This window comes from Pseudophryne corroboree, chromosome 1, assembly GCF_028390025.1.
Source record: "Pseudophryne corroboree isolate aPseCor3 chromosome 1, aPseCor3.hap2, whole genome shotgun sequence".
NCBI lineage: Eukaryota > Metazoa > Chordata > Amphibia > Anura > Myobatrachidae > Pseudophryne > Pseudophryne corroboree.
The window spans coordinates 952,226,775-952,246,717 of NC_086444.1; the positions used below are offsets into that span (position 1 = coordinate 952,226,775).

General features: G+C 48.7%; 1 protein-coding gene across 2 annotated transcripts in view; it reads right to left on the bottom strand.

Moving 5' to 3' along the window:
• TLL1 (tolloid like 1) overlaps positions 1-19,943 on the bottom strand; it is a 440,554-nt gene that overhangs the window by 196,634 nt on the left and 223,977 nt on the right. For both annotated transcript variants that reach the window (XM_063920427.1, XM_063920428.1), the window contains exons 4-5: positions 7,944-8,024; positions 7,659-7,811 (exon numbers count right to left, since the gene is read on the bottom strand). In XM_063920427.1, coding sequence (XP_063776497.1) covers positions 7,659-7,811; positions 7,944-8,024 — 234 coding nt within the window. The remainder of the gene's footprint in view (positions 1-7,658; positions 7,812-7,943; positions 8,025-19,943) is intronic.

The window sequence follows — 19,943 nt, forward strand, 5'->3', positions numbered from 1 at the left end:
CTGTGGTGCATTTTAGTTTTGCAGTTTGCTGACAGTGACCACCAGTATATATAGCAGTACGGTATGGAAGGCCACTGCTGTACCTACCTCTGTGTCGTCAAGTATACTATCCATCCATACCTGTGGTGCATTTCAGTTTTGCACAGTTTGCTGACCACCAGTATATAATATCTATAGCAGTACGGTACAGTAGGCCACTGCTGTACCTACCTCTGTGTCGTCAAGTATACTATCCATCCATACCTGTGGTGCATTTCAGTTGTGCGCAGTATATATAGTAGTAAGCCATTGCTATTGATACTGGCATATAATTCCACACATAAAAAAATGGAGAACAAAAATGTGGAGGTTAAAATAGGGAAAGATCAAGATCCACTTCCACCTCGTGCTGAAGCTGCTGTTACTAGTCATGGCAGAGACGATGAAATGCCATCAACGTCGTCTGCCAAGGCCGATGCCCAATGTCATAGTAGAGAGCATGTAAAATCCAAAAGACAAAAGTTCAGTAAAATGACCCAAAAATCTAAAATGAAAGCGTCTGAGGAGAAGCATAAACTTGCCAATATGCCATTTACGACACGGAGTGGCAAGAAATGGCTGAGGCCCTGGCCTATGTTCATGGCTAGTGGTTCAGCTTCACATGAGGATGGAAGCACTCATCCTCTCGCTAGAAAAATGAAAAGACTTAAGCTGGCAAAAGCACAGCAAAGAACTGTGCGTTCTTCTAAATCACAAATCCCCAAGGAGAGTCCAATTGTGTCGGTTGCGATGCCTGACCTTCCCAACACTGGACGGGAAGAGCTTGCGCCTTCCACCATTTGCACGCCCCCTGCAAGTGCTGGAAGGAGCACCCGCAGTACAGCTCCTGATAGTCAAATTGAAGATGTCACTGTTGAAGTACACCAGGATGAGGATATGGGTGTTGCTGGTGCTGGGTTGGAAATTGACAAGGAGGATTCTGATGGTGAGGTGGTTTGTTTAAGTCAGGCACCCGGGGAGACACCTGTTGTCCGTGGGACGAATATGGCCATTGACATGCCTGGTCAAAATACAAAAAAAATCACCTCTTCGGTGTGGAATTATTTCAACACAAATGCGGACAACAGGTGTCAAGCCGTGTGTTGCCTTTGTCAAGCTGTAATAAGTAGGGGTAAGGACGTTAACCACCTCGGAACATCCTCCCTTATACGTCACCTGCAGCGCATTCATCATAAGTCAGTGACAAGTTCAAAAACTTTGGATGACAGCGGAAGCAGTCCACTGACCACTAAATCCCTTCCTCTTGTAACCAAGCTCCTGCAAACCACACCACCAACTCCCTCAGTGTCAATTTCCACCTTACACAGGAAAGCCAATAGTCCTGCACGCCATGTCACTGGCAAGTATGACGAGTCCTCTCCTGCCTGGGATTCCACCGATGCATCCTTGAGTGTAACGCCTACTGCTGCTGGCGCTGCTGTTGTTGCAGCTGGGAGTCGATCGTCATCCCAGAGGGGAAGTCGGAAGACCACTTGTACTACTTCCAGTAAGCAATTGACTGTCCAACAGTCCTTTGCGAGGAAGATGAAATATCACAGCAGCAATCCTGCTGCAAAGCGGATAACTCAGGTCTTGGCAGCCTGGGCGGTGTTAAACGTGTTTCCGGTATCCACCGTTAATTCACAGGGAACTAGAGTATTGCTTGAGGTACTGTGTCCCCGGTACCAAATACCATCTAGGTTCCACTTCTCTAGGCAGGCGATACCGAGAATGTACACAGACGTCAGAAAAAGAGTCACCAATGTCCTAAAAAATGCAGTTGTACCCAATGTCCACTTAACCACGGACATGTGGACAAGTGGAGCAGGGCAGACTCAGGACTATATGACTGTGACAGCCCACTGGGTAGATGTATTGCCTCCCGCAGCAAGAACAGCAGCGGCGGCACCAGTAGCAGCATCTCGCAAATGCCAACTCGTTCCTAGGCAGGCTACGCTTTGTATCACCGCTTTTCAGAAGAGGCACACAGCTGACAACCTCTTACGGAAACTGAGGAACATCATCGCAGAATGGCTTACCCCAATTGGACTCTCCTGGGGATTTGTGACATCGGACAACGCCACCAATATTGTGCATGTGGGCAAATTACATGTGGGCAAATTCCAGCACGTCCCATGTTTTGCACATACATTGAATTTGGTGCTGCAGAATTATGTAAAAAAACGACAGGGCGTGCAAGAGATGCTGTCGGTGGCCCGAAGAATTGCGGGCCACTTTCGGCATTCAGCCACCGCGTACCGAAGACTGGAGCACCAGCAAACACTCCTGAACCTGCCCCGCCATCATCTGAAGCAAGAGGTGGTAACGAGGTGGAATTCAACCCTCTATATGCTTCAGAGGATGGAGGAGCAGCAAAAGGCCATTCAAGCCTATACAGCTACCTACGATATAGGCAAAGGAGGGGGAATGCACCTGACTCAAGCGCAGTGGAGAATTATTTCAACGTTGTGCAAAGTACTGCAACCCTTTGAACTTGCCACACGTGAAGTCAGTTCAGACACTGCCAGCCTGAGTCAGGTCATTCCCCTCATCAGGCTTTTGCAGAAGAAGCTGGAGACATTGAAGGAGGAGCTAAAACAGAGCGATTCCGCTAGGCATGTGGGACTTGTGGATGGAGCCCTTAATTCGCTTAACCAGGATTCACGGGTGGTCAATCTGTTGAAATCAGAGCACTACATTTTGGCCACCGTGCTCGATCCTAGATTTAAAACCTACGTTGTATCTCTCTTTCCGGCAGACACAAGTCTGCAGAGGTTCAAAGACCTGCTGGTGAGAAAATTGTCAAGTCAAGCGGAACGTGACCCATCAACATCTCCTCCTTCACATTCTCCCGCAACTGGGGGTGCGAGGAAAAGGCTAAGAATTCCGAGCCCACCCGCTGGCGGTGATGCAGGGCAGTCTGGAGCGAGTGCTGACATCTGGTCCGGACTGAAGGACCTGCCAACGACATGTCGTCTACTGTCACTGCATATGATTCTCTCACCATTGAAAGAATGGTGGAGGATTATATGAGTGACCGCATCCAAGTAGGCATGTCAGACAGTCCGTACGTATACTGGCAGGAAAAAGGCAATTTGGAGGCCCTTGCACAAACTGGCTTTATTCTACCTAAGTTGCCCTCCCTCCGAAAGAGTGTTTAGTGCAGCCGCTCACCTTGTCAGCAATCGGCGTACGAGGTTACTTCCAGAAAATGTGGAGAAGATGATGTTCATCAAAATTAATTATAATCAATTCCTCCGTGGAGACATTCACCAGCAGCAATTGCCTCCAGAAAGTACACAGGGACCTGAGATGGTGGATTCCAGTGGGGACGAATTAATAATCTGTGAGGAGGGGGATGTCCACAGTGAAAGGGGTGAGGAATCGGAGGATGATGATGAGGTGGACATCTTGCCTCTGTAGAGCCAGTTTGTGCAAGGAGAGATTGATTGCTTCTTTTTTTGGTGAGGGCCCAAACCAACCAGTCATTTCAGTCACAGTCGTGTGGCAGACCCTGTCGCTGAAATGATGGGTTCGTTAAAGTGTGCATGTCCTGTTTATACAACATAAGGGTGGGTGGGAGGGCCCAAGGACAATTCCATCTTGCACCTCTTTTTTCTTTCATTTTTCTTTGCATCATGTGCTGTTTGGGGACAATTTTTTTGAAGTGCCACCCTGCCTGACACTGCAGTGCCACTCCTAGATGGGCCAGGTGTTTGTGTCGGCCACATGGGTCGCTCAGCTTAGTCACACAGCGACCTTGGTGCGCCTCTTTTTTTCTTTGCATCATGTGCTGTTTGGGGACAATTTTTTTGAAGTGCCATCCTGCTTGACACTGCAGTGCCACTCCTAGATGGGCCAGGTGTTTGTGTCGGCCACTTGGGTCGCTTAGCTTAGTCACACAGCTACCTCATTACGCCTCTTTTTTTCTTTGCATCATGTGCTGTTTGGGGACTATTTTTTTTGAAGTGCCATCCTGCTTGACACTGCAGTGCCACTCCTAGATGGGCCAGGTGTTTGTGTCGGCCACTTGGGTCGCTTAGCTTAGTCACACAGCGACCTTGGTGTGCCTCTTTTTTTCTTTGCATCATGTGCTGTTTGGGGACTATTTTTTGGAAGTGCCATCCTGTCTGACACTGCAGTGCCACTCCTAGATGGGCCAGGTGTTTGTGTCGGCCACTTGTGTCGCTTAGCTTAGCCATCCAGCGACCTCGGTGCAAATTTTAGGACTAAAAATAATATTGTGAGGTGTGAGGTGTTCAGAATAGACTGGAAATGAGTGGAAATTATGGTTATTGAGGTTAATAATACTATGGGATCAAAATGTCCCCCAAATTCTATGATTTAAGCTGTTTTTTAGGGTTTTTTGAAAAAAACACCCGAATCCAAAACACACCCGAATCCGACAAAAAATTTTCGCTGAGGTTTTGCCAAAACGCGTCCGAATCCAAAACACGGCCGCGGAACCGAATCCAAAACCAAAACACAAAACCCGAAAAATGTCCGGTGCACATCACTAGGATAAATATAATAGGGTGTGAGAAGCTGGAGGTGCGGCTCTTCATGCGGGAATGCCTGTATTTTTAAAGAAGCAATCATTAAGGTTAGTTTTGCCTTGTAAGCGATTTCAGCTGTAAAAATACGGACATTCTCCCATGAAGTCCTGCAACCTATTACATTTGCCCCATTGTCCTCATTATAATAGTCAGCAGCCATGTTGTAAAACACTTTACTTAGGACATAGGGCCCGATTCTTATTTGGAAGTAAAGCAATTAAAAGAAAGTAACTGTCCACCTGGGCAAAAACCATGTTGCACTGCAGGTGGGGCAGATGTAACATGTGCAGAGATTTAGATTAGGGTGGGGTGTGTCCAAACTAAACTCTAAATTGCAGTGTAAAAATAAAGCTAACATTTGCAAGCTACATGCAAAAGCAGCTAGTATTTATGCTACACAGCAAAAATATAAATGTATTTGCACCCTTACATTGCAACATGGTTTGTTCTAGATACAAAGAGGGGAGTTCATTTAGCCCCATTGATTTGCTGGGGGTGAAAAAGTGTGGTAGCTCTGGGCTTTAACGTCCAGGGCTATTCCATAAGAGCCCCAGTTTGTTGCCCGGTAAATTGCACTGTTAATGGGCATTAACACACAGAATCTGGGATAAGTTCCCAGACCTATGTGTTAACAGGCTGCTTATCGGGGATTTCTTTACAGGCCTACTCAGACCCGGGAAAAAAAAATCCCCCATTAACTGCAGCCTGCTGGCTGCCTTTAGGCTAATTGAAGAGTCCTGTGGGATCAATTAGCCCACCGTAAATTACAGCAGCTAATTGAATTCTTGCTTTTTTTGCTTTACTTCCAAATTTAGAATCAGGTCCATAATGAGTTATTTAAGCCATAGCCTCAGTCCATGGATAACAAAGAAAAGCCCCAAAACTTATAAAAAAAATAAATTGTTCTGAAAATGTAAAATAGTATACAACATTGATTGACCAGGGCTAACTGCTGAAAAAATCCTCCAGTAATATGCTCAGCATATATGCACCTTTTTAAGGATGTTTTTAGTTTTTTTTAATGCGTAACAAATCAAGCAAATACAGTAGTTGGCGTGTTCCATTCACTCTTTTCATGCATCTGCGATAAGAAAAGCACAGTGTGGCAGCATAGGGGTTGCCAGCTACTTTTGTGGAACACACTGCTAACATTTCTCCTGTAGCCCGCAGATGACGGAAGTAGACATTTTTTGGTCTGATCCAATACTCCTGATAATGCAACCTCAATTCAGTATTCCGTAGGTATTGGATATTGGCATTCTGTATCACATTCTGGCATTTGCAGCAATATGTCCTCACAGACTGTTAACGCTCTGCTATTCAACACTGCACTACAACTACCTCATCAGACAGATTGTTGGGAGTTGTAATTCAACTTCCTTCTCCCACAATATTCTAGGCCCAGGGGCGTAACTCATACTTACCAACATTTTCATTCTCCTCTCCAGTAGTAGCCCGGAGAAGAGACGCAACATGTCACTTCAGGAGGCCAGGCCTAACTAACTTGCCATTAGGCACCGACCCCAGCACTAGGAACCACCTGTGGTTCTCAGGTCTACAGCAAGGGGCGGAGCTTAAGGCCCGCCCCCAGCTCAGGAAAACACGCACGATTCGTGGGTCCGCAGTGAGGGGTGGAGCTAAATGGCTAATTTCAGCCATTTAGCCCCACCCCCTTCTCATGGTCCTGCCATTGCCGATGATTGTTACACTATCCTGCCCGCTTCACTGGGAAGTGGGTAGGTTGCGGGAGAGTCGCCTACCCTTCCAGGGCTGCGGGGGACTGCTCCAAATATCGGGAGCCTCCCGCAGCTTCCGGGAGGGTAGGCAAGTATGAGTAACTATAACTTTGTAGGCCCCATAGCATAATCTTGAAAGCCCCCCCCCCCCCCCCCCCCCCCACCACCACTGTTGTCACTACAGTGCCCCTTAGGGACCATAGACAGACAGTCGGATGGACCGGGTTTGGGGGGAATAGATGGACAGATGGGGGGGAGGCAGCTTAGACCAACAGACAGATACACAGACAGTGCATATTGGGGCATAGATGGACAGACAGACAGTGGCCATAGATGGACAGAGCATCATATGGGGGCATACATGGACAGATGGATAAAGCACCATATGGAGACATAGACAGATGGACAGATGGGGGCAAAGATGGACAGAGCACCATATGGGGAATAGAAAGAAGGACGGAGCACCATATGGGGGCACAGACAGATGGACAGAGCACCATATGGGGGCATGGACAGACGGATGGAGCACCATATGAGACATAGACACATAGACGGACTGACAGAGCTCCATATGGGGGCATAGACAGACAGATGGTGGGGGTACATAGATGGATAGAGCTCCATATGTGGGCATAAACGGACAGGGGGAGGGCAGCATAGACGGATGGAGAGAGCACCATATGGGGGCATAGAAGGACTGACAGATGGGGGAGGGTGCATAGATGGAGAGGAGAGACAGACATAACTCCATATGGAGGCATAGACGGACAGACATACGAGGAGGGGGGCATAGATGGACGGAGAGAGCACCATATGGGGGCATAGGCAGACAGATGGATGGGGGGTGCATAGATGGACAGAAGAGACAGACATTGCACCACATGGGGCATAGACGGTCAGACAGACGGACGGACGGGGCATGGACAGACAGGGGGAGGGGGGCATAGACAGACAGATGGAGAGAGCACCATATGTTGGCAAACTGACTTACGGGCGGGAGGGGTGCTCACCGTCAACTGGACTGTGTGGCACTCCATACATCAGCAGTGCGGCGCCACTGCTGTAGATATGCTTGCTTCCGGACAAGCGACTCCAGGCACACACTGAGCTTGACTCTGCACACCTCTCACTAGGAAGTAAATTGCCTGTGCCTGAACCCGACGCGCGGCACTACTAATTTAAAAAAAAAATGAAGAAAAAAAAAATCCAAATTGGATGCAGTGGGATTGCCTGCTGGGCCGTGGGGACCCATAGCAGTTGCATCCCCTGCACCCTCTATAGTTACGCCACTATCTGGGCCACTGACTACAAAGATAATGCATTAGTATTTAAGACAAATTTCTCTTACCAGTGAAGTTGCCTCCTATAATGTACGGAATAACTCCCCCAGGCCATATTCTCTCTGTCCGTGACGTCGCAGCTCTGGGAATTCTCCTCCTTTCACTTTTCCCTGAGGGTTTAGGATCTGATTTTTCACCAGTTACATTTGTGCGTTCGTAACCTATAACAAAGAGAAAAGTCTATTATATCCTTTGTTGCCTACCAATTGCTAAATACAATGTGTGGCACTATTTATGCAACTTAAATATACCATTACAGTGCTTTAAAAGGCTTATATAAATAGTTGAAATACCAGAGCCAAATCTTCTTATCCTGTCTATAAGCTGATAGAGTGCTCCTCTTCTTTTTGACAGATCATGCTCTTCAAGGCCACCTTGAAAAAGAAAGGAAAAAAAGGTGCGTTTTGTTGTTAAAACATCACATAATCATCAACAATATAGGCAGATAACAACTATACTCTAGACTTATAAGTGAAGCACATTTAGCTGAAGTCCTTCTTAAACAAAAACGGGCCAAACAAAAACGCTCGTGCTCCCCCCACCAAATAAGTCACGACAATGATATCATCAAATTATTATCTGAAGTGTCTCTTCTACTTGTGACCTTCACATCTTTTATGCCATATTGATTGGCAGCCTGCTTTGCTTTCATCTAGATTGCATACCGCTGTTTTCATCTTCAGATAATAAATTTTTTTCCAAATAGAAGCAATTACACCTTCTATAAAAAGGACACCCAAAACGCAGTGTACAAACAGTTTAAAGAAGACAAAAAAAACTTTATTGGGTTTGAAATGGATCTGAAAAACCACATCCTTTAATCACACTAGAACAGCAGAGCTATTAGGCAGTGGTAGGCTGTAATAAGATCTCAGAGGCACTCCTGGGTAGCTTTGAAAATCAATACAAACCAAGCTGAGAAAGGATAATGAACAAAAAAGCTGATAATGATTATTGTACATGTGCAACAAATCTAGAACTTTGGTCTAAAAATAAGGTTGTGCTAAATATCTAGAAACAATACTATATGAATTCAGGGGTATGGGTCGTTGGGTAGACTTATTTTAGGTCGACAGTCATTAGGTCGACCATGGAAGGTTGACATGCATTAGTTCGACAGGGACAATAGGTCGACATGGACAATAGGTCGACATGGACAATAGGTCGACATGGACAATAGGTCGACATGGGTTTTTGGACTTTTTTGGGTGTCGTTTTCTTCTGAAACTGACGGGGAACCCCAATTAGTGCACTGTGACCCCTCGCATGGCAAGCAAACTTCGGGCAAGGTTACTGTTCCCAATTGTAGTCCACGTGGATCGTCAAGTATGAAAAAGTCAAAAAGAAAAGAAAAAAAATGTGAAAAACTCATGTCGACCTTTTGACCTGTCGACCTAGTACATGTCGACCTATTGACCATGTTGACCTATTGACCATGTCGACCTTCAGTGGTCGACCTAACGACCGTATCCCGTATTCAGCACTGGGGTCTGCATTTGTGATGTGAAGCACAATTCAGAGCAACACTGCACCTGTACAGACTTTCTTTTTTCTTTTTATTTAGCATAGGGGTGACCTGGAAGCATAGAAATCTCTGACACACATACTAGGCTTATTCTGTTCTGTCAGCCCTTGTATTTAGACCACCACTCACGGCCATTTTCACAGCATTGTAGGCCTTGAGCAAAGTAATACACTGGGGCCCCTACCTTCTCATTCATGGGTAAAAAAATAAGAATTTACTTACCGATAATTCTATTTCTCATAGTCCGTAGTGGATGCTGGGGACTCCGTCAGGACCATGGGGAATAGCGGCTCCGCAGGAGACAGGGCACAAAAAGTAAGCTTTTAGGATCACATGGTGTGTACTGGCTCCTCCCCCTATGACCCTCCTCCAAGCCTCAGTTAGGTACTGTGCCCGGACGAGCGTACACAATAAGGAAGGATCTTGAATCCCGGGTAAGACTCATACCAGCCACACCAATCACACCGTACAACTTGTGATTTGAACCCAGTTAACAGTATGATAACAACGAAGAAGCCTCTGAAAAGATGGCTCACAACAATAATAACCCGATTTTTGTAACAATAACTATGTACAAGTATTGCAGACAATCCGCACTTGGGATGGGCGCCCAGCATCCACTACGGACTATGAGAAATAGAATTATCGGTAAGTAAATTCTTATTTTCTCTAACGTCCTAGTGGATGCTGGGGACTCCATCAGGACCATGGGGATTATACCAAAGCTCCCAAACGGGCGGGAGAGTGCGGATGACTCTGCAGCACCGAATGAGAGAACTCCAGGTCCTCCTTAGCCAGAGTATCAAATTTGTAAAATTTTACAAACGTGTTCTCCCCTGACCACGTAGCTGCTCGGCAAAGTTGTAATGCCGAGACCCCTCGGTCAGCCGCCCAAGATGAGCCCACCTTCCTTGTGGAATGGGCCTTGACAGATTTAGGCTGTGGCAGGCCTGCCACAGAATGTGCAAGTTGGATTGTGCTACAGATCCAACGAGCAATCGTCTGCTTAGACGCAGGAGCACCCATCTTGTTGGGTGCATACAGGATAAACAGCGAGTCAGATTTTCTGACTCCAGCCGTCCTTGAAATATATATTTTCAATGCTCTGACAACGTCCAGCAACTTGGAGTCCTCCAAGTCGCTAGTAGCCGCAGGCACCACAATAGGCTGGTTCAAGTGAAAAGCCGAAACCACCTTAGGCAGAAACTGAGGACGCGTCCGCAGTTCTGCCCTGTCCGAATGGAAAATCAGATATGGGCTTTTGTACGATAAAGCCGCCAACTCTGATACTCTCCTGGCTGAAGCCAGGGCCAGTAGCATGGTTACTTTCCATGTAAGATACTTCAAATCTACCGATTTGAGCGGCTCAAACCAATGGGATTTGAGAAAATCCAAAACTACGTTGAGATCCCACGGTGCCACTGGAGGCACAATCGGGGGCTGTATATGTAGTACACCTTTGACAAAGGTTTGTACTTCAGGCACTGAAGCCAATTCTTTCTGGAAGAAAATCGATAAGGCCGAAATTTGAACCTTAATAGACCCCAATTTGAGGCCCATAGACAATCCTGCCTGCAGGAAATGTAGGAATCGACCCAATTGAAATTCCTCCGTTGGGGCCTTCTTGGCCTCACACCACGCAACATATTTTCTCCAAATGCGGTGATAATGTTGTGCGGTCACTTACTTCCTGGCTTTAATCAAGGTAGGAATAACTTCCTCTGGAATGCCCTTTTCTTTTAGAATCCGGCGTTCAACCGCCATGCCGTCAAACGCAGTCGCGGTAAGTCTTGGAACATACAAGGTCCCTGCTGAAGCAGATCCCTTCTTAACGGTAGAGGCCACGGCTCTTCCGTGAGCATCTCTTGAAGTTCCGGGTACCAAGTCCTTCTCGGCCAATCCGGAGCCACGAGTATTGTTCTTACTCCCCGTAGCTGTATAATTCTCAGTACCTTTGGTATGAGAGGCAGAGGAGGAAACACATACACTGACTGGTACACCCACGGTGTTACCAGAGCGTCCACAGCTATTGCCTGAGGGTCTCTTGACCTGGCGCAATATCTGTCCAGTTTCTTGTTGAGGCGGGACGCCATCATGTCCACCTTTGGTTTTTCCCAACGGTTCACAATCATGTGGAAGACTTCTGGATGAAGTCCCCACTCTCCCGGGTGGAGGTCGTGTCTGCTGAGGAAGTCTGCTTCCCAGTTGTCCACTCCCGGAATGAACACTGCTGACAGTGCTATGACATGATTTTCCGCCCAGCGAAGAATCCTTGCAGCTTCTGTCATTGCTCTTCTGCTTCTCGTGCCGCCCTGTCTGTTTACGTGGGCGACTGCCGTGATGTTGTCCGACTGGATCAACACCGGCTGACCCTGAAGCAGCGGTTTTGCCAGGCTTAGAGCATTGTAAATCGCTCTTAGCTCCAGTATATTTATGTGAAGAGACGTCTCCAGGTTTGACCACACGCCCTGGAAGTTTCTTCCCTGTGTGACTGCTCCCCAGCCTCGTAGGCTGGCATCCGTAGTCACCAGGACCCAGTCCTGTATGCCGAATCTGCGGCCCTCTAACAGATGGGCACTCTGCAACCACCACAGAAGAGACACCCTTGTTCTTGGTGACAGGGTTATCCGCTGATGCATGTGCAGATGCGATCCGGACCATTTGTCCAGCAGATCCCACTGAAATATTCGTGCGTGGAATCTGCCGAATGGAATTGCTTCGTAAGAAGCCACCATCTTTCCCAGGACTCTTGTGCATTGATGTACTGACACATTTCCTGGTTTTAGGAGGTTCCTGACAAGTTCGGATAACTCCCTTGCTTTCTCCTCCGGGAGAAACACCTTTTTCTGAACAGTGTCCAGAATCATTCCCAGGAACAGCAGACGTGTCGTCGGGGTCAATTGAGATTTTGGAAGATTCAGAATCCACCCGTGTTGTTGAAGCACTACTTGGGTTAGTGCTACTCCGACTTCCAGTTGTTCTCTGGACCTTGCCCTTATCAGGAGATCGTCCAAGTAAGGGATAATTAATACGCCTTCTCTTCGTAGAAGAACCATCATTTCGGCCATTACCTTGGTAAAGACCCGAGGTGCCGTGGACAAACCAAACGGCAGCGTTTGAAACTGATAATGACAGTTTTGTATCACGAACCTGAGATACCCTTGGTGTGAAGGGTAAATTGGGACATGCAGATAAGCATCTTTTATGTCCAGGGACACCATGAAGTCCCCTTCTTCCAGATTCGCTATCACTGCTCTGAGTGACTCCATCTTGAACTTGAATTTCTGTATGTACAGGTTCAAGGATTTCAGATTTAGAATAGGTCTTACCGAACCGTCCGGCTTCGGTACCACAAATAGTGTGGAATAATACCCCTTTCCCTGTTGTAGGAGGGGTACCTTGACTATCACCTGCTGAGAATACAGCTTGTGAATGGCTTCCAATACCGTCGCCCTTTCTGAGGGAGACGTTGGTAAAGCAGACTTTAGGAACCGGCGAGGGGGAGACTTTTCGAATTCCAACTTGTAACCCTGAGATACTACCTGCAGGATCCAAGGGTCCACCTGTGAGCGCGCCCACTGTGTGCTGAAAATCTTTAGTCGACCCCCCACCGCCCCTGAGTCCGCTTGCACAGCCCCAGCGTCATGCTGAGGGCTTTGTAGAAGCCGGGGAGGGCTTCTGTTCGTGGGAAGTAGTTGCTTGCTGCACCCTCTTACCCCTTCCTTTGCCTCTGGGCAAATATGACTGTCCTTTTGCCCGCTTGTTCTTATAGGAACGAAAGGACTGCGGCTGAAAAGACGGTGTCTTTTTCTGTTGGGAGGTGACCTGAGGTAAAAAAGTGGATTTTCCGGCTGTTGCCGTGGCCACCAGATCCGATAGACCGACCCCAAATAATTCCTCTCCTTTATACGGCAATACTTCCATATGCCGTTTGGAATCCGCATCACCTGACCACTGTCGCGTCCATAAACTTCTTCTGGCAGATATGGACATCGCACTTACTCTCGATGCCAGAGTGCAAATATCCCTCTGAGCATCTCGCATATAAAGAAAAGCATCCTTTAATTGCTCTATAGTCAATAAAATACTGTCCCTATCCAGGGTATCAATATTTTCAGTCAGGGAATCCGACCACACCACCCCAGCACTGCACATCCAGGCTGAGGCTATTGCTGGTCGCAGTATAACACCAGTATGTGTGTATATACTCTTCAGGGTAGTTTCCAGCCTCCTATCAGCTGGATCCTTGAGGGCGGCCGTATCAGGAGACGGTAACGCCACTTGTTTTGATAAGCGTGTGAGCGCCTTATCCACCCTAGGGGGTGTTTCCCAGCGCGCCCTAACCTCTGGTGGGAAAGGGTATAATGCCAATAACTTCTTTGAAATTAGCAGTTTTCTATCGGGGTTAACCCACGCTTCATCACACACGTCATTCAATTCCTCTGATTCTGGAAAAGCTACAGGTAGTTTTTTCACACCCCACATAATACCCCCCTTTGAGGTACCTGCAGTATCAGAGATATGCAAAGCCTCCTTCATTGCCGTGATCATATAACGTGTGGCCCTATTGGAAAATACGTTTCTTTCTTCACCGTCGACACTAGATTCATCTGTGTCGGTACCTGTGTCGACTGACTGAGGTAAGGGACGTTATACAGCCCCTGACGGTGCCTGAGACGCCTGGACAGGTACTAACTGGTTTTCCGGCCGTCTCATGTCGTCAACTGACTTTTGCAGCGTGCTAACATTATCACGTAATTCCATAATTAAAGCCATCCATTCCGGTGTCGACTCCCTAGGGGGTGACATCACCATTACCGGCAATTGCTCCGCCTCCACACCAACATCGTCCTCATACATGTCGACACACACGTACCGACACACAGCAGACACACAGGGAATGCTCTTATCGAAGACAGGACCCCACTAGCCCTTTGGGGAGACAGAGGGAGAGTTTGCCAGCACACACCAAAGCGCTATAAAAATGTATATAAACAACCCTAAAAGGTGTTGTTTCTGTTATATGCGCTTAATATATAAAAATATCGCCAAAATATGCCCACCTTCTCTGTTTTACCCTGTTTCTGTAGTGCAGTGCAGGGGAGAGTCCTGGGAGCCTTCCTCACAGCGGAGCTGAGCAGGAAAATGGCGCTGTGTGCTGAGGAGAATAGGCCCCGCCCCCTAAAACGGCGGGCTCTTCTCCCGGAGTTTGCGTTATATGGCAGGGGTTAAATACATCCATATAGCCTCAAGGGCTATATGTGATGTATTTTAGCCATAGAAAAAGGTATTATACATTGCTGCCCAGGGCGCCCCCCCCAGCGCCCTGCACCCTCAGTGACCGCTGGTGTGAAGTGTGCCGACAACAATGGCGCACAGCTGCAGTGCTGTGCGCTACCTTATGAAGACTGAAAGTCGTCTGCCGCCTGTTTCCGGACCTCTGGACCTCTTCAACTTCGGCATCTGCAAGGGGGGTCGGCGGCACGGCTCCGGGACCGGACTCCATGGCTGGGCCTGTGTTCGATCCCTCTGGAGCTAATGGTGTCCAGTAGCCTAAGAAGCAAATCCATCCTGCACGCAGGTGAGTTCACTTCTCTCCCCTAAGTCCCTCGTAGCAGTGAGCCTGTTGCCAGCAGGACTCACTGAAAATAAGAAACCTAAAAAACTTTTTCTAAGCAGCTCTTTATGAGAGCCACCTAGATTGCACCCTGCTCGGACGGGCACAAAAACCTAACTGAGGCTTGGAGGAGGGTCATAGGGGGAGGAGCCAGTACACACCATGTGATCCTAAAAGCTTACTTTTTGTGCCCTGTCTCCTGCGGAGCCGCTATTCCCCATGGTCCTGACGGAGTCCCCAGCATCCACTAGGACGTTAGAGAAAAGGAGATTCATGGTAGACCTACCATTGTTAAATCTCTTTCTGCGAGGTACACTGGATTCCACAGGAAATAAAATTGGGGTGTAGAGTTCGATCTTGATCCGAGGCACCAACAGGCTAAAACTTTGACTGTTCCCAGGATGCACTGCACCGCCTCCTCTATAGCCACGCCTCCAGGCACTGGAGCTCAGTTTTGTTAACCAGTCCAATGCAGTAGCAGGTAAGAGGGGTTCACTACGGCTGGCCGGCGGTCGGGCTCCCGGCGACCAGCATCCCGGCGCCGGGAGCCCGACCGCCGGCTTACCGACAGCGTGGCGAGCGCAAATGAGCCCCTTGCGGGCTCGCTGCGCTCGCCACGCTACGGGCACGGTGGCGCGCTACGCGCGCCACACTATTTTATTCTCCCTCTATGGGGGTCGTGGACCCCCACGAGGGAAAATAAGTGTCGGTATGCCGGTTGTCGGGCTCCCGGCGCCGGTATACTAAGCGCCGGGAGCCCGACCGCCGGCATACAGAAGACCACCCGGTAAGAGAGATGGTAGATGTTATACCCCTTTTCCACTAGCTTTTAAAACACGGGTAAATGTGTGTGTGGGGGGGGGGGGGGCGCATTTACCCGTGTTTTTCCCTAGTGGAAAAGGGTTCCCCTGCAAATTCCCGGATCAAGTGATCCGGGAATCCTACCGGGTAGCTTGCCGGGTTGAACACGTGTTCAACCCGGTAAGCTGTGTAGTGTGAACGGGAGCTGTGTCGAGGCGAACCGGCTCCCGTTCACAGTGTATGGGAGGGCGGCGCTGGGAGATCATGTGATCTCCCAGCGCCGCCTCTGCCGCGTCACTAGCAGCGTCACCAACCTGGCAATATGCCGGGTTGGTGAGCGCTGTGTGAAAGGGGGCTGTAGCACAGGTCGCAGCCGTGTCAGGCGACACGGCTGCGACCCGTGCTACAGTGGAGAAGGGGTATTAGTCACATAGATCCACATTCTCAAGACAGGAGAAGGGACTAGCGGCTAATGATACAAACCCAAAGAAGCTAAGTGCATCAGGGTGGGCGCCCTGTGGAATCCAGTGTACCTCGCAGAAAGAGATTTAACAATGGTAAGTCTACCATAAATCTCCTTTTCTGCAGCAGGGTACACTGGTATTCCACAGGGAATAACATCAGGGATATCCTAAAGGAGTTCCTCATTGGAGAGGATGCACTGTAGCAGGCACAAGAACCCAGCGTCCAAAGGAAGCATCCTGGGAGGCGGAAGTATCAAAGGCATAGAACCTGATGAACGTGTTCACCGAGGACCACGTAGCCGCCTTGCACAATTGTTCTGCAGATGCGCCACGGCGGGCCGCCCGAGAAGGTCCAACAGACCAAGTAGAATGGGCTATGATAGCAGCAGGAGCTGGGAGCACAGCCTGCGCATAGACTTGTGCAATCACCATTCTAATCCATCTGGCCAAGGTCTGCTTATTCGCAGGCCATCCACGTTTGTGAAAACCAAAAAGTACGAAACGGGAACCTGACCTCCTGATAGAGGCAGTCCTTTCCACATAAATACGGAGAGCATGTACCACATCCAAAGATCTTTCTTTGGAGGACAAACCAGAAGAGATGAAGGCCGGAACCACAATCTCCTGGTTAAGGTGAAAAGATGATACCACCTTAGGCAAATAACTTGGGCGAGACCGAAGAACTGCCCCATCACGGTGCATAATCAGAAAGGGTGGACGACAGGACATAGCTCCTAAGTCCAACACTCTCCTAGCAGAGGCAAAAGCCAATAGAAATACGCCCTTAAGCATAAGGCATTTAAGATCCATAGACTCAAGAGGTTCAAATGGAGACATTCAGAACAACAGACAGAGCCCATGGAGCCACAAGAGGGACATAGGGAGGTTGAATCCATATAACACCCTGAGTGAAAGTGTGAACGTCAGGAAGAGACGCAATTTTTCTCTGAAACCACACCGACAAGGCAGATATATGGACCTTGAGGGAAGCCAGACGAAGACCCAAGTCTAGGCCTTGTTGTAGAAGAGCCAGAAGCCTATAAGTTCTGAAAGTATATGCATCATAATTCTTAGCAGCACACCAGGTAAAGTAAGATTTCCAGACCCAGTAATAAATCCCAGACCCTGTAATAAATCCGAGCTGAAGCTGGTTTATGGGCTTTCAACATAGTTTGAATGACCGCCTCAGAGAATCCTTTTGCTCTCAGGATTTAAGCTTCAAGAGCCACGCCGTCAAAGCCAGTCTGGCCAGGTCCTGGTAGACACGAGGACCCTGAACGAGGAGGTCTGGGCTCTATCGATAGACCCTGCAGGTCTTACAACAAATGCCGTCTGGGCCACGCTGGAGCGACTACAAGCAGTATTCCTCCTCCTTGCTTGAACTTCCGTATTAGCCTGGGCAGGAGTGACACCGGAGGGAACACATATGGCAGCCGAAAGTTCCATGGAATCGCCAGTGCATCCATGAATGCTGCTTGAGGATCCCTTGTCCCTGCTCCAAAGACCGAAACCTTGTGATTGTGTCGAGATGCCATCAGGTTTACATCTGGTAGGCCCCACTTGTCCACTAGAAGTTAAAAGACTTCTGGATGAAGACTACACTCTCCGGCATGCACATCCTGACGACTGAGGAAGTCCACTTCCCAGTTGAGGACTCCCGGAATGAACACTGCCGATATGGCTAGTAGATGGCGTTCCGCCCATTGGACAATTTTTGACACTTCCATCATGGCCATGCGGCTTCCAGTGCCGCCCTGATGATTTATGTACGCCACCATGGTGGCGTTGTCTGATTGCACTTGAACAGGCCTGTTCTGTACCAGAGGTAGGACCAGTGTTAACGCATTGAACACTGCCCGCAATTACAGAATGTTTATCGGGAGGAGAAAGCACCGCAGCTTGGGGTGAGAAACCGCTGCAACCCTTCCACTGCTAAACTCTACAATTAGTCAATTAAGGGGGTAGGCTCCCTCACCACAGTGCCCCGCAGGATTAGTTTATTAAGGGGGTAGGCTCCCCTCACCACAGTGGCCCCGAGACAGTGCCCAGCAGTCCCGGAGATAAGCCCAGCTAATAGTGAAGATGGTGCCAAAATCTCAGCAGGGAGTGAGGGGGAGAGAAATGCAGCTCCAGGACGGGAACACCAGCAGTAGATGGCGCCCGGAGCTGGGGGAGGGGCTACAGGTCAGCGCCTTATCCACTCTGCTGGACTTCACCACTGGGTACTGTGGAGCCTATTACAAATGGATTATAGTAAATCTGACCTGTGCTCCATGCCCTGGTGGATATAGTGGGGTCCCTATACGGCCACAGTGTCCACGCCAGTGGCGCGGCCCGTCTTCTGGGACAGCGACCGGATCACGATTTACCGGCGGGTCCCACCTGGGGGACCCTCTTACCTCCTCCCTGTCATGCAGCCACGCGATCCAGGAGGTGGAGTACCTAGAAACCGGTGCATCCCCGCTGCAAGTACCCGGGAACAAGGCCGTGGGATAATGCAGAGCCGCTGAGGGAGGTGATGGAGCTGCAGCACAGCATGTCAGAATGACATAGAAAGTTCTGCGGCCCTTGAAGTCTTCTAAAAAAGCTCTTTTCAGGGATGCCTAGCGCAGCCCCACCTGTGAGCTGCCAGCACTGCAGGCACCAACTTAGAAACTGAGCTCCAGTGCCTGGAGGCGGAGCTATAGAGGAGGTGGTGCAGTGCATCCTGGGAACAGTCAAAACTTTAGCCTGTTGGTGCCTCTGATCAAGATCCAACTCTACACCCTGATGTTATTCCCTGTGGAATACCAGTGTACCCAGCTTCAGAAAAATAAAATAATAATCATAACTTAGCCGTCCTGCAGTCCCGCTCTGTCTCTCCACATGCTTCCATATAGTGAAATGATGTTAGCACTCTGATTGGTGAATAGCTCCAGCCATTTACTGTCTGGCGGCATAATGGAAGGCAGGTAGAGAATACTGTGTGTCTGCTCTCCCTTTGATTGTGTAGTTTATGCAGAATCAGTGTGTTTCCGTATCTGAATCCCAATTTTTGACCGTGGGAAAATGCTATTTAATTTTTGCCGCCAATAAGTCACGGGGTAAACCCCGCAGCTAAATGAATATCCCCCATACTATTGTTTCACAAAAACTTTCACATCTCAGACTCATTTGCTGCCAAATTTCATTTTGAATCTACTGCAACGTTGCTCATGCACTTGTCTATGCATTATGTTGCTGAACATTTGCAAAATATGCCCTCAATCACGCCGTAAATATCACTCAAAAAGCGGATCTTTCCAGGAGGTCAATGCTTTGCAAACATCCAAAGTACTTTGTGGGATGAGATGGCCTCTGTAGCCCAGATCCTCTCTACATCTCCATACATCCAACTTGCCATATTTCAGAGACCACTGCCAGCTTGCCTTATCCACTGCTGCATCCAAAGACACAGCATCAGATCAACTGTATGAACACTGGACCTTAGGTTACTCAGTATGTCTGGCAAAATCACACTGCCAGGGGCCACTGGCTTCAGCAAGCCCAGAAAAAGTGGCCGACGTGCCCTCGTTTTCTGAAATGTTCCCTGTCACCACCCCCAAACGCAAGCAGTATATCATTGAGCTTCGGATTTTGGGGCACTGCGACAGACATTGCAGAAACTGATCCACTCATGTACAGTGCGGCTACTGCACATGCACAGATCTGCAAACATTGGAAATTTATGTAACTATCAGATTTCCTTAAGTCTCTGAATCAGGCCCACAGTCACTGTACTGTAAAGAGCAGTGCCGTAACTAGACATTTTAGCGCTGTGTGCAAGAAACGGCATCGGCGCCCCCCCCCCCCTTTATGTAAATTGGAGGCAGCGCGCGCCTACGGCGCCCGCCAAAAATATGGAGGC